The sequence below is a fragment of the Watersipora subatra genome, chromosome 3, assembly GCF_963576615.1.
Source record: "Watersipora subatra chromosome 3, tzWatSuba1.1, whole genome shotgun sequence".
NCBI lineage: Eukaryota > Metazoa > Bryozoa > Gymnolaemata > Cheilostomatida > Watersiporidae > Watersipora > Watersipora subatra.
This window is the reverse complement of record NC_088710.1, coordinates 16,913,027-16,927,174: the sequence shown is the minus strand read 5'-3', so window position 1 is coordinate 16,927,174 and position 14,148 is coordinate 16,913,027. Positions and strand designations below refer to the sequence as shown.

The window sequence follows — 14,148 nt, the reverse complement described above, 5'->3', positions numbered from 1 at the left end:
CAGTCGCTCTAGACCTCCTAGTCCCTCCGCTTGGAGAGCTTCAGGTCGTTCCGCACTGCCAGCACGTCTGGCCATACTTGCGTCTTCTTTAGTTCCTGTTAGTTGTTTTGTTGTGGGTTCAGCAGATCCCACTGCTGCCACCAATGTGAAGGACTGACTCCGGTAGCTGAGTAAGCTTTTCTTCACTAACAAGGGAGATGCAACCTGAGCTACTGGTCTGCCTTATCCGAGGCTTGATTGACATGCCAAGAGTGGTCAAGTCAGTCCAAGATAATTACCTGTTAGTCAGGCTTACTCCGAAACCAAATCCCGGCCTGCCCTCTAGGTCCCTATATCAGGCTAGTCTAGGTCCACTAGCGGCTTGCCCTAGGACTTGATTTCTTATGCCATGGCACACCCGATCAAGTCTAGACAAAGCCGTGAATCAATCCCTAGCCTTACAGAGCCCCCCTGGCAGTTCCGTCTGATGGTTACAATGAGCCTGCTTGTGCAATCGTTGAGCCAACCAGGCAAGCGTCAATATAATCAGTTCTGCGAGTATACCCTAGGACACTTATATTTCGCTAGTATTTAGTTTCGTGAGTAGCTCACAGAGTAAAATTTCGAAGCAACTTAATTTCGCAGCTCTGATGAGTGCGAAAATATAGTGATGTGAAAATAAATGCAGTGGAACAAACATAATTATATTCCTCAGGTTCGGTTCACCAATAAAAAAAATTTCAATTTGCGACTAGTTTGTAATTGTGAACCGCAGGTAGAATGGTGTGGGCAAGGTCGACAATGCAATTTGATTGCTTGCTGGCATTTGTTTATTGGACTATCAACAGGCCAGTTTTCACTGGGGCAGCTGGCCGGCTGAGACGCCCCAACTTTTTGGGAATTTTTTACGGTAAGTACAGTCCAACTCGAAAAACTCGCCCTCATATAAAATGTAACATTTCATCTCAAACGCAAGTTCGACTCAAACGGATTTGTTTGGTCAGTTCTAACGCAATGATAAATTCCTTCAGATAACTCGACCTCAACATCCTTTATTCAAAAAGTTATTTGCTCAACGGCCATGGACGCGGTTTTTATCGCTGTAGAAAGTCACTTCATTCCAAGCCATAGAGACAAACATCAACTTCTAGTAGTTCTTAGGCATCATTATTATCATCATCAGAGGCAAAATATTTTTGTTAACGACTTTTATAATGGTTTGCAAAAGATTAAGTTTTATCAATCACCCGCTTGGCCGTGTCCCATCGAAAGCGTAAAAGCCTCCGAATGAACTTAAAATAAAATCCGCAAAATTGATCTTTGTTAAAACACTCAAAAGGAAAAGATGTTTTTTTTTTGAGCGTATTAACTGCGGTCATGTTTTGCCTATTTTAATTTAAAAACGTCTTGTCAGTCACATCACTTAAAACAAAACAAATCTCAAAAAATTACCAGTTATTGAAGAGGTGTCAGTGGTGAATCCAAACCTTTCCAGAGCCATGCTGCTTGTGTAGTACTGCGAGTGTCAGTGCATGTGTCCTATTTTCTTTCAACACACGGTGCTCACTGCATTAATTGATGTCCCTAGCAAACGATAACGCTAACTAATGCATGTGCATTGACATCAAATTCTTATCATTATAAATCATTCCTAATGGGAAAATAATCCTAAATAATTGCAAAATAATAACGTAATATATTTTGACAGTCAAATTATTTTGTCGGTTTATATTTTAACGATGCTATAGTGGTCGTTAATAACGTTAAAATAAATGTCGTTATAAAATTCAATTATACAGTATCAATGAACAAAGCTATTTAGTTTCGCCTTTTCGCTCGTTTGTTATGATAGTTTAGTTTCGCACATAAAACTTTCGCGAGAGGATGACACTGCGAAAACACGAAAGTTAGATGCCGCGAATACATAAGTGTCCTAGGGTAGTAGTTTTATTTACTATAGCTTTAGCAACATTCATATACAAGATCGAGTGATATCAAGCACGCCAGTGCACTCATGCGCTGGCTTTATATAGTGGTCTAACTCCGCCCACCAGTCTACTTATAACACAAATAATGCATTGGATATACATGTAATAGGATTTGCACACAGGATAAACATAAGATTATATAATAAAAAAGGAAGTTCAAGAAATTCAGGCAAGTGCTAATAAGGATATAATACATGTAACTAGTTGGTGTGTAAATAGTTGGTATACGTCCCAGTTCTCCACAATATTCATGAAAGTAATGCCTATTAATTACAAGCCGCAATATTATTATTTACATCTATTAATAGGTCCTGAGGGGGCCTATGACGTCTTCATTTTCAATCAGATACCTACCAGAGTTGATGATACCTGTTCGGTTGTTTATATCATGCTCTTTGTTTGCAGTGTCTGTTCTGATGGTTTTATTATTCTTCCTTGTCAACTATGACGAGAGTGCTCCAAGGGTAAGAAGGCTTTTCCTATTATACACTTCATTATATCGTGCTGTTTTATTTTGACTTGGCTGATTATATGCTGAAAATAAAACATAACAGTATAGACATGTAAATAAGCATTTGTCACAACTAATGCTATATCTATGGTTCAGTTGTCTTCTCAATAGATTCGTACAAAAAAGAGCTTTTTTTGTTGCTGTTACTTTTATTCATGAACAAATAATTTCTTCAGTTAAAAAGTTATTTTAATAATGAAACCTACAGGAGTGTAATCAATAACCCACACTATTACACTAGCCTTCAATTCTACCAGCCGTTAAAATAAAACTGTGACAAGAGGTTCTTGGACAACTTTCCTGACTTTTTTGCTGTTTCTACTGCTTCTTAATTAAACGTTGACTTGCAACAAGATTCACATTACAGTTATTGGGTATCAAAAGATTCACCATGTCTTACTCTGTTGTGTTGTAGGTGCAAGATATGTGGAAATGTGATTACAAGCTCTTAAAACCTCAAAAACAAAAAGCTGCCGTAGATTGGAATCAGCTTTTTTTCTCTTAAGTTGTCATTACATTTGGTTGTTGTTTTGTCACGTGATGTTCTCACGTGAATTGAAAGGCCAATTAAAGGCTCAATATAAAACTTCTCGTAGCACTAGTTTATGACAAACACTTCGGGTTTTACCGAAGACCCCGTATCAGATATAAAGGTTCGCTACTTTACAGTTTTGTTTCAACTTGGTCTAATCGTCGAGTTGTAATCTGATCATGTGACCCAATACTTCACAAATAATTTTGGCAGCATTTTTTGATTATCACAAGTGACCAACAGGCTCGTCATGATTATCAGATAATGATATGTACTCCTTCAAGCTAAGGTTAAAAAATTAAATGAGCTTTCACGGTAAGTTATAAGATATCAGTGCTAAAAGTGACAGCATTACGATGACGATAAAATAGACGCATAAGAACAATAGACATGGTTTTATTGAATGCGTGAAGTATATTTCTGAAAATATTTCGACGAATGAGGTTGCATGAAAGAGTAAACAGAAGCCATTGTGTTCAACTACGTACCATTTGAGCCATTTTGGAAAGAGATTTTAATCTACAGCGGTTTTGTGATGGCGGCAATTAACTGTTGGTTTTTGAGCTTTTAGGAGTTTGTAATTACATTTCCACATATTTTGCACCTCCAACGCAGCAGAGTAAGACATGGTGAGTTTTTTTGATACCAAATAACTGTAATATGAATTTTGTTGCAAGTCAACCTTTAACAAAATATATAAACTCACCCAAATACGCTTTTGAGTGAGTTTATATATTTTGTTCAAAGCAACCTATAACCTTGCCGATAGAAACAAGTTTTCAGGAATGAGGAAGGTGGTGTTCCATGATCGTGTGCAAAAGTATTATTTGGGTATATGTGGTAAGAAAATTTAGCTTAGTTCTATCGAGCGCAGTTAATCAAATAGTCGTACAACAGTGTTGTGCTCAAAATTGCTGTATGCGTTTATGAGAGAGTAACTTTTTAATTGATGGCGATCTTTTTCAACTTTCAATGCTCTGTTAAAATAGCAATTCAAATCATCTTTACTACAATAAGGATTGTGTTCACTTAAAGGTTGACTTGCAATAAAATTCACATTACAGTTATTTGATATGAAAAGATTCACCATGTCTTACTCTGTTGTGTTGTAGGTGCAAAATATGTGGGAATATGATTACAAGCTCTTAAAAGCTAAAAAACAAACAGTTAATCGCAACCAGAGGAGACCGTCGTAGTTTGGATTCTCTTTCCAAAACGGCTCAAATGGGATGTACTTGTTACAGGATGGTTTTTGTTTACACTTTCATGCAATCTCATTCGTCAAAATATTTTCACAAATATACTTCACGCATTCAATAAAACCATGTCTATTGTTCTTACGCGTCTGTTTTATCGTCATTGTAATGCTGTCACTTTTAGCACTGATATCTTATATAACTTACCATAAAAAATCATTAAACTTTTCAACCTTAGCTCGAATGAGTACATATCATTGCCTGATAATCATGGCAAGCCTATTGGTTACCTGTGATAATCGAAAAGTGCTGCAAAAACTATTTTCGAAGTATTGGGTCACATGATCAGATTGAGACTTGACGATTAGTCCAAGCTGAAAGAAAACTGTAAAGTAGCGAGCATCTATATTTGATACGGGGTCTTCGGTAAAACCCGAAGTGTTTGTCATAAACTAGTGCTACAATAAGTTTTATGTTGAGCTTTTTATTGGCCTTTCAATTCCCGTGAGAACATCACGTGACAAGACAATGACCAAACTGTAATGAATACGTCAAATAAATAAAGAGATTCCAATCTATGGCGGCTTTTCGTTTTTGAGTGTTTATGAGCTTGTAATCACATTTCCACGTGTTTGGCAACTACAACACAACAGAGTAAGACATGGTGAATTTTTTGATACTAAATAACTGTAATGTGAATTTTGTTGCAAGTCAACTTTTATAAGCGAGGTTAGGGGCTGGGACAGGGTATTAAAACATGCTAAATTTAAACTCGTGAAAATGGGTTTTGTAGCCTGACCCCTAACAGCTTCCAGCATCTCAGACTAAATTCACACATACATGTAATTATTACTAGAGTTATATCGGTACACTTACCAACCTCTCAAGGCACGCAGGCTTGCGAGGTAACTATAGTTGATACAATTTGCCTTTAACTCAAGTCGAATTGATGTTGCTTTTAGTTTGTGCTGTCTTAGTAATAGTTTGGTTGAGAACTGACTGAATTACATCGTTGATAAACTCTCATTGATAAAAATTATTTTTGCCGAAAAAGACACCGAGTCGTACCTCTGACTTCAATATCAGATTGCGTAGAAATGGTCATGTAAAAAAAATATATATGCACTGTGAGGCTCAGCGGAGAGTTCACCACTGTATGACTAAAGACATTTATAGTAATTTGCAAGTGTACAAAGGGTTTTCTCCCATGACAATGACGATTTTTATTCCTATAGTAGTAAATCAATTTTTTGACTGCTAGTGCATTGAAAACACTTAGTAGGTAAAGCAACAATTTTTTCTATATGTTTTAGCCTAGCCATAGCCTTTGTTAAAATGTTCATGAAAGTATTGCGTATTAATAACAGAGTACGGTATTATTATTTACATGTACAGCTAGTAGCCATGCCCAGGATTTCCTTCATGTTCAATCAGGTAACCTGCAGGTGGGTGTTTGAGAGGCTGGTCCTCAGGTACCAGATGGAGTTTTAAAACCAAATAATTTAGCCACCTGGCAGAAAGCACAGAACATATGCGTGTGAAGTTTGGATAAAGTTGGCCAAAAAATGTGCCAACTTCTCACAGTTATGAAAACTGACAGACAAACAGACAGACAAGAACAAAGTGGGATTTATTAATAAAGACAACTCTCTAAGATGCTATCAAAATTCATAATAAAGAGTTTATCAAATGTTTAAACACAGCTTCTGATTGGAATTGGTTTGGGCACATCCACAAAAAAAAGTGTGTGGTGCAAAATTTGTGTAATATATCTTGAGTGGGAGGGGGGCGAAGCCACCCCTTGCCTGGCCCTGAGCCAGCAAAACTTTTTAAAATTTAGCCATCTTACAATGAACGGTAGGTGTGTTTGAGCCTAAAAAGGTGTAATCATTTGTTTGCTGCAAACAATAAGTTTAGAGGTAAAAATTGAAATTAGATTAAATTGGTGTTTTATAATGTTTATTATAGGCCTACTATGTATATCAAGATTACATGTAAACAGAAAGTTAACAAACAATTGTGCAATAAAATAAAATCAAGACAAAATCAATCACAAAACCTCAACAGCCAATTGGTTTGGGTTTGCAAAAGTAAGCCATCATTTTTGAAAATTACTATGAAAAATGATTTGTATGATTAGCTACGCAATAATGCTCTTATAAAACAAACATAGTAACGCATACTTTTTGGAATTGTTGTTTTATTGCCAAAATAAATGATCATAAATTGATTTTTAGCCTTTTTTCTGGAACATTTTGCTTTTAAAATTGCTTGCAGTACGTCTTTCAAAAAAGTTGTGGCTCAATTGGGGATGTCTATTGGGATCACCCTCATTTGTTTATAAAATGAGAAATTCAGGTCAAGGTTATTAAAACTTGATCGTTATAACGAGCCCTACTAGGCCGTTTTTGTTCATTTCCTCTCAAAGCAAATTTTTAGTGAAATGAAATGTAATTCACTCTATTTTTGATGGTTTTTAAATCTTTTTTGTTGTCATAATCAAGGTGGTGCATTTGCACCATATGCACTACAGTAGATCCGCCCCTGTATCTCAATCGGAATTCATAGTACAGAGTTTATCAAATGTTTAAACACAGCTTCTGATTAGAGTTGGTTTGACCAGTAAAAGTTATGTACTATTTGGATGGCTGTTGGTGTACCACAACTTCTCTCACCACCTTAATTGTTGATATCACTACAAAGACATTGAATCAGACAAGGTCATCAGACAAGGTCATCAGACAAGGTCATCAGACAAGGTCATCAGACAAGGTCATCAGACAAGGTCATCAGACAAGGTCATCAGACAAGGTCATCAGACAAGGTCATCAGACAAGGTCATCAGACAAGGTCATCAGACAAGGTCATCAGACAAGGTCATCAGACAAGGTCATCAGACAAGGTCATCAGACAAGGTCATCAGACAAGGTCATCAGACAAGGTCATCAGACAAGGTCATCAGACAAGGTCATCAGACAAGGTCATCAGACAAGGCCATCAGACAAGGCCATCAGACAAGGTCATCAGACAAGGTCATCAGACAAGGTCATCAGACAAGGTCATCAGACAAGGTCATCAGACAAGGTCATCAGACAAGGTCATCAGACAAGGTCATCAGACAAGGTCATCAGACAAGGTCATCAGACAAGGTCATCAGACAAGGTCATCAGATAAGGTCATCAGACAAGGTCATCAGACAAGGTCATCAGACAAGGTCATCAGACAAGGTCATCAGACAAGGTCATCAGATAAGGTCATCTGACTCTCTCTATACAAAGTTATAGCAATGTAACCGTCTCATGGTTGAACAAATTAAGTTTAGGCAAAAATGAACGATCGACAGAGGAATAAAAGCTTCATTTTTCTTAGTCGTCAAATTCTTGCTAAATGATTATTTAACTCAAGAATCCTAATCTTTACTACATTAAGTGTCCATCTATATCTCTTACTATAATAAGAGCGGTGTCCATCTATTCGAAGCCATGTGGAAAGTGTAGAAAATAAAAGTGTTTATCCAGACTAACAGACAGACACACAATGTTAAAATGGGATTTATTTATAGAGACAAAAAATTATATACCAATGTTGTATATTATATATATGATATACCACTATTATGTAAAATAAACAAATATTATCCGCTTGAAGAATATGTGTATAGTATAGCATGGTATAGCTTTTTGCATAAATTATTTGCGTGACATTTTAAACAAATAAGTTTAAATGTTAGAAAATGAGCCGTTTCCATACTTGAAATGTATAATTTAGAGTACATACACCATCATAAAGCATATACAGTACATACATGTATATGTACTGCACATGAACACCGTAACAAATCACGTGCAACCACAAGGAAAGCTAATGCCAGTAAGTATGACCTTGACCTATGAAATGTTGTAGAGTTCTGGAGTTTTCTCAAGTCATATTTTGCTTGTACGCAGCAAGAGTCTTCGTAAGCTCCATGCCAAGGTTTGTAGGCTACACCATTTTATTCTCAGGTTCTTCTTAGTCATGCGTACTGGTTGGAAAGGGCTGACGCGGGACTACCTTGATGAGCATTGACAGCGCATGTTTGTTCACAAAAGTTAATCTGATACACCCTGCTAATACGCTCTGCCGATACGCCCTGCCGATACGCCCGGCCGACACACTCGGCCGATACGCCCGCCCAATACGCCCGCCCGATATGCCGGCCCGATACGCTCAGCCAATACACCCCGCTGATACATTAACCTCTACTGTGACTTAAAAGTGATACATTGACCTCTACTGTGACTACAAAAGGATGCATTCCGTAAACATTGAAACTAAAGCAAGATTACATCTTCTTTATTTTATTCAGCGCGGCTTGCAAACTTACAAAAAATGGATTTAAAAGTGATTAGGCTTTGAGACATGCTGTGCTGCCAAGAGTGTTCTTAAAAAGCTCCATATACCTGTGAGAATCAATAAACGTTACTTGAGATTATCAGAACTTGGCTTGAACGTTAAATTAAACACCTGCTCAATGGTAGATTATTTATTCTTACCTTGATCTTGTGGCCAACAATTACAAAGCTGCTATAAGCGTCACAGTATCGTCTTTTAAAGATTTTGCTGAGATTTTTGATCAGAATTGTAAATTAATTAAGTCAAAAGTGGCTTTTACTACTTTTGATTAAAAAAGTATTCCAAGCATATAGCAACAATTGTTTTTTGTACAAGGTCGATATCTTTGGACTAACAAAGTTTATTCAGTTTTAAAACTGCCTTTTTTTTAATATTTACCTCTCAAATCTAAAAGTTTCTTTTTATTTTCATTGTATCTACAGAAGTAAATGCTTGTTTGTCTTTAATTTGGGTTTTGTGTAGAAAGTTCAACACTTAGTTTTATGTAAAACCTGCACAAAAGGTGCAAAGCAAGCAGTATCATCACAGTACATATTTTCTAGACTTTGAAAAAAACAGGTGCTTTAAATTTCGTTTTTCACTATTTTGTTATCATATTTTATTAATTAAACCAGCATTATTCTGATTGTTTGAACAAATAACACTGCTGTTATGATGAACGAATAACAAAATATACTTCGATTAATATTTTAAAACAATTTAAATTTAGCTATCAGCAACTTGCTTAGAATATTTCAGTGCAATTATATAATATCGGTATAAAATTGATGCATTTGCATTAATTATATGCAGATGCATATAATATTATGCGTATTGCATGCATATCAATGCATGCAATATTATACCGATATTATGTAATACATTGACACTCATTACATGCAATGAGGCCTCAGCATGATTTTTGTAATGATTTTTTTGTTATTAAAAGCAGGGTTAAGGGTAGGGTGTTCCTACCTTTCACCAAGCAACATTTTTTCTTCATTAAAATATTTAAGATATTGTATTTGCTGTGTGCATCCGTTTTATTTTGGTAGTAATGAGTGTTGATGTGGTGAAGCTTTGAAGTCACAGCTTAGCTTGCAAACACAACAGAGTAATTACATCATCCAACACTATTTACACATCAAACATGGGAAACACAACAAAGTAATTACATCATCCAACACTATTTACACATCATACATGGGAAACAACAGAGTAATTACATCATCCAAAACTATTTACACATCATACATGGGAAACACAAGCATTTCAATAAGATCTTAATGAGTTACAAATTTGTTTTCCCCAAGTTGTGACTTCTAGGAATGAAAATTGACCAAAAATGGTCGATCTAAATATTGACTAGATCAATTTCCTATGTGGTCAAGACTCTAGTAAAGAAATTCATTCCATTTTAGTGATTGCTTCTGTCTTTTAACTTTCTTCACTTTTGTTGTGTGAGTTTTGCTTTTACACTATATGTGTATTTGGATTGATATAAATACCATAAAAAAACATAAAAAAGCCTTAGGCCTACGTGTATTTGTAAAGATGTGTGCAGTTCTTAAAATGTTTTGTTGCTCTTTTACTTTTAATCTGGCATAAGTTTTTAAACACGCCATTTTAAGTTATTGAGCTGTTATCTGTAACACTCTTTAATTTTATTATGTAGTTTTTGACGATTTCCCTATATCACATTATTTACTAGTTGTATCGACAGTATGAGAAGGTTACTATGTATATATCATTAGTATTTAGACTCATTCCCTCTTTTCTTATAACTAAGAACAAAAGTCATGTTTAAAATAATCTAGCCGTAAAGGTAGTACAAATTATGTTGGAGCTATGTGCAGAAATAATTTTGAGTTTTTGAGTTTTTCATTACTAATTTGGAATTGAGAGCACTTCAGTGGACAGAGACTGTGCATCTATTTCATAAGGGTGTGTAATTCATTTGATGCAGAACAATGCAATTACATATGCATTACATATGCAGTTATGCAATGACATCACAGTTAGCTGTTGAAATAACTTTTGAAACCACTGCTGAATCACCTGGGGTCACACCAACTAACCAATCTTTTCTGGCTGCTCCACTAATCAGGCCCTAGTAAAATTATACATGATATATGCCAATTTTATATTTCAACTAAATGAATGCCCAGCATTGCACGGACAATAAAATAATTTCTTAATAAACTTGAGTAACTTAGGCTAGTAACTTAAGCTAGTTATAACGAACTTATAATCTAGTAAATTAACTTACTATAATAGGAGCAGTGCTTATAATCGTTCCATTACACATCATGATCTGTCATATAATCAATCATGATCTTGAGGCCTGCTAGTAGTATTCAATAGTGTTTTCGTAACCACTTCAAGCGTGACCATTTCAACCTGTGTAATTAGTACGACCACAATTATTTGGTTGTATAGCAATGGAATAGCCTACTGGTAAGCCTGCCTACCGACCTGGTTGTTCCGAGTTCAAATCCAGTGCAAAGAAAGCTTTTTGTTCATATAACTTTAGCACTAAAAATAGACACACGAACAACAGACAGACAAACACTTCGATAGTGTAGTGAGATGTGGACAGACAGACAAACACTTCGATAGTGTTTGTTTGTCTGTCTGTCAAATTTTTACAAATATAAATTTAGCATTGAAAATCGTTAAGGCAATCCTTTTATGAATTTGTTGTTTTTGTATTGTGGTGATCGTTTCACACTTAGAACGGTTTAAATGAGCTGATCTATGTTAGAAACAAAGTCACTAAGTTCAACTCATTATCACTAAATAAACTCAATCAGCATTAATGAAAAAGACAGGACTTCCTGTGCTTCTCACAAGGAATGTTGAGAGAAAGGTTAGTTTTGCATCTAACTAAAATGGTTTGTATTCTCTTTACAACAGAGACCTATTAACTATACTTAATATAGTATAGTTAATAGGTCTATGCTTTACAATAACATCTAAAGGAAATTTTTTTGGAAAAAAGTTTGAAAATAGAATGAAATGTTTAAAAGTTAGGCGTAGTTTTTAGATTCCCCATTAGATATTAAATCACCAATAAACAGAGAACACAACGGACAATTTCTGCTATAAGATAAAAAAGAAAAATAATTATAGCCTACAAAGGAATAAGCGGGGTCAAAATACAGCAGGTAAATACGAGTTACACGTAGATATGGTCAATAATGGGTAGGAACATGTTTGAGGCTTACATAGCTTTTTATGCATTCTGTAATGATTACGGCCTTCTGACAACATTGAGTACAAAATACGCTCCAATCTCTTAAACACTTAAGCAGCTGAGTTCATCGACCACTTCCAGGCTGGTCACCCGTCGAATCAGGCTTTTATCTTTTGTATTCTTTCTTCCTGTATAATACAATAAATAAACAATCATTTTTCTCTTGCATCAGGAAATAGATAGCAATCATGTGATGAGTCAACCCACTGATCGCTCTGAAACATTTTAGGGCTATGCTCCACCTTCCTCGTTTCCTTCAGAAGATGATTGGATAGCAGAGTTTTCCCAGGAAGATTCTCATAGGGTTAGTATTGTATATACACTCATAGAATTAACAAATACGAAGAGTGGAACTACTTTAACAAAGCTGTATGTCACTATTAGTGTAATAGTTGTTACTATATGAGCATCGATTTTGGCTGACCCTGAAGTTTGTATACAGGCTGATCAGGCATGCTGGCTGCTTATAAACACTTGCGACTTTTTTAATAATGACCTCCCTGATCATTTTTAATAGATAAACAATGGTGTTACTCATTCAAGGCCGTTCCAAACAATATTTTGAACTTTTATTAGTCATGAAAATAACATTATAATGGCCGGAATTTCGTTTTTAAGCACTTGAAATAGATAGTATCCAAAACTTTAACGCAATCTGCCAATAAAATGCATGCAATCTGAAAGTATTGTAAACAATATGCATATGCTGGAATAAAGTTCTGGTTACACACATCGACGAAATGCATCACGAATGGGTAGTGTGGATTTTTTTGTGGCTACACTTACACCGACCCTACCAAACGATGCAGCAGGTCGAAATATAGATTGATCAATGGGAAATAGCTTTAGGTGTTTGAAGGCAACAGTGTCCTAGCTAGATTTTGCAGTATGTACTATTATAGAACTATTATAATTGTCAGGTTTTGTGACATTGATAAACCACAATTTGTAATGGCAATATTGTTTGTGTAGTTATATACATTGTTGTATTTTGCTCGAAAAGTAAGTTCTACACGCTGATGATGAAACAAGAGATTACAAAAACACTCGTTACGATCATGACAAAAAATGAGACTATTGCTACAAAAAATTTAAAAATATTTAATCTTTAATGAAAACCTTCCTAACATTTTTTGTAAACAGTTTCAATTTATACTACTGGCTTTCATGCATATGTTACGAGTGAGAATATCTTAGTTCATCTATACATGTGAGTAAAGGTTTAAGGAAAGGGCTGCTGTTATCAATAGTTTAAAATTCAATTCTGGATGGAACTATCGTGTGTTGGAAATGCATAAAATTAAATCGAAATAATTGTAATAAAGTATTTCCGCCAATAAAAGATGTGTTAGCTTTAATCTCTGCGAATATAGACCAACATGTTCGTTTCAAAATAATGCACAGCTGACACATCACAAATGCATTAGCTATGCCAGCGACACAGTTTTTTGGTATGTATAGCCAAGCTTTTAGTTCCTAGCACTTCTATCTGTGTAGCCATGATTCAGAAGGGAAATAAAAATTTCACCATTCACAGCGGCATCTGTAGACTTGCTTATACCATGTGCCTGGCTAGTTCATATGGTAATCATTGTTCGTTAAACATTGTGTCGCTACTAAGCCTTCATATGTACATAGGAAGCTAACTCATTCTGTGATCTGTTAAATTTGTTGCATATTGAAGTGGATATTGTAATGGCAGCCAGCCGTGCACTAGCATCCAGTGTTCCAGGCTGAAAGTTCACTAATTTGTAGCATGCACTATGTATTGCACTTCCCAATAAGTCTGAGATCTGACTGATTATCCGTTATTAGTTGTATGAAAATAGTATGTTTATTTGATATATATGCCTATACCGATATATCGTGAATCTAAAATAAAATTAAATGAAGAGTAAATAATAAAAGAGAGAACAGCAAATTTGATAGCAAGTGAGAGTAGCATAGAAGATGTATAAAAACTCGCAGTAATATGTAGCAGATAAAACGTTAATAACAAGTTATGGTTTGATATAAATGAGTATATAACAGATATACAGCAAAAATGTGCATATACTTTTGAATGTTTTCAAAACTTTGAAGTTTTGAAAATGAGAACCTTCAGTACCTGTATGTATGCAGTTCTCTTTTAGAAAGTTTGGTTCATCTTCTCTGTTTCATGAACTTGCATTCCAGAACAACTAAAGCAAGAGACATGTGTAATAGTAGCAAAATATGAAAAAAATCAAAGCTATTTTTAGATAAAAGACAACAAATTATTTAGAAAATGTCAGAAACAACTCTGGATCAGTTCTTGAAAAAATCTCAGCGAATGT

At 35.3% G+C, this 14,148-nt stretch overlaps 1 protein-coding gene across 1 annotated transcript; it reads left to right on the top strand.

Moving 5' to 3' along the window:
• Positions 1-6,837: 6,837 nt before the first annotated feature.
• Positions 6,838-7,380, top strand: LOC137390393 (seminal vesicle secretory protein 2-like). The gene has a single exon (XM_068076724.1). The coding sequence runs from the start codon at positions 6,838-6,840 to the stop codon at positions 7,378-7,380; it is 543 nt and encodes a 180-aa protein (XP_067932825.1).
• The last annotated feature ends 6,768 nt before the right edge of the window (positions 7,381-14,148 follow it).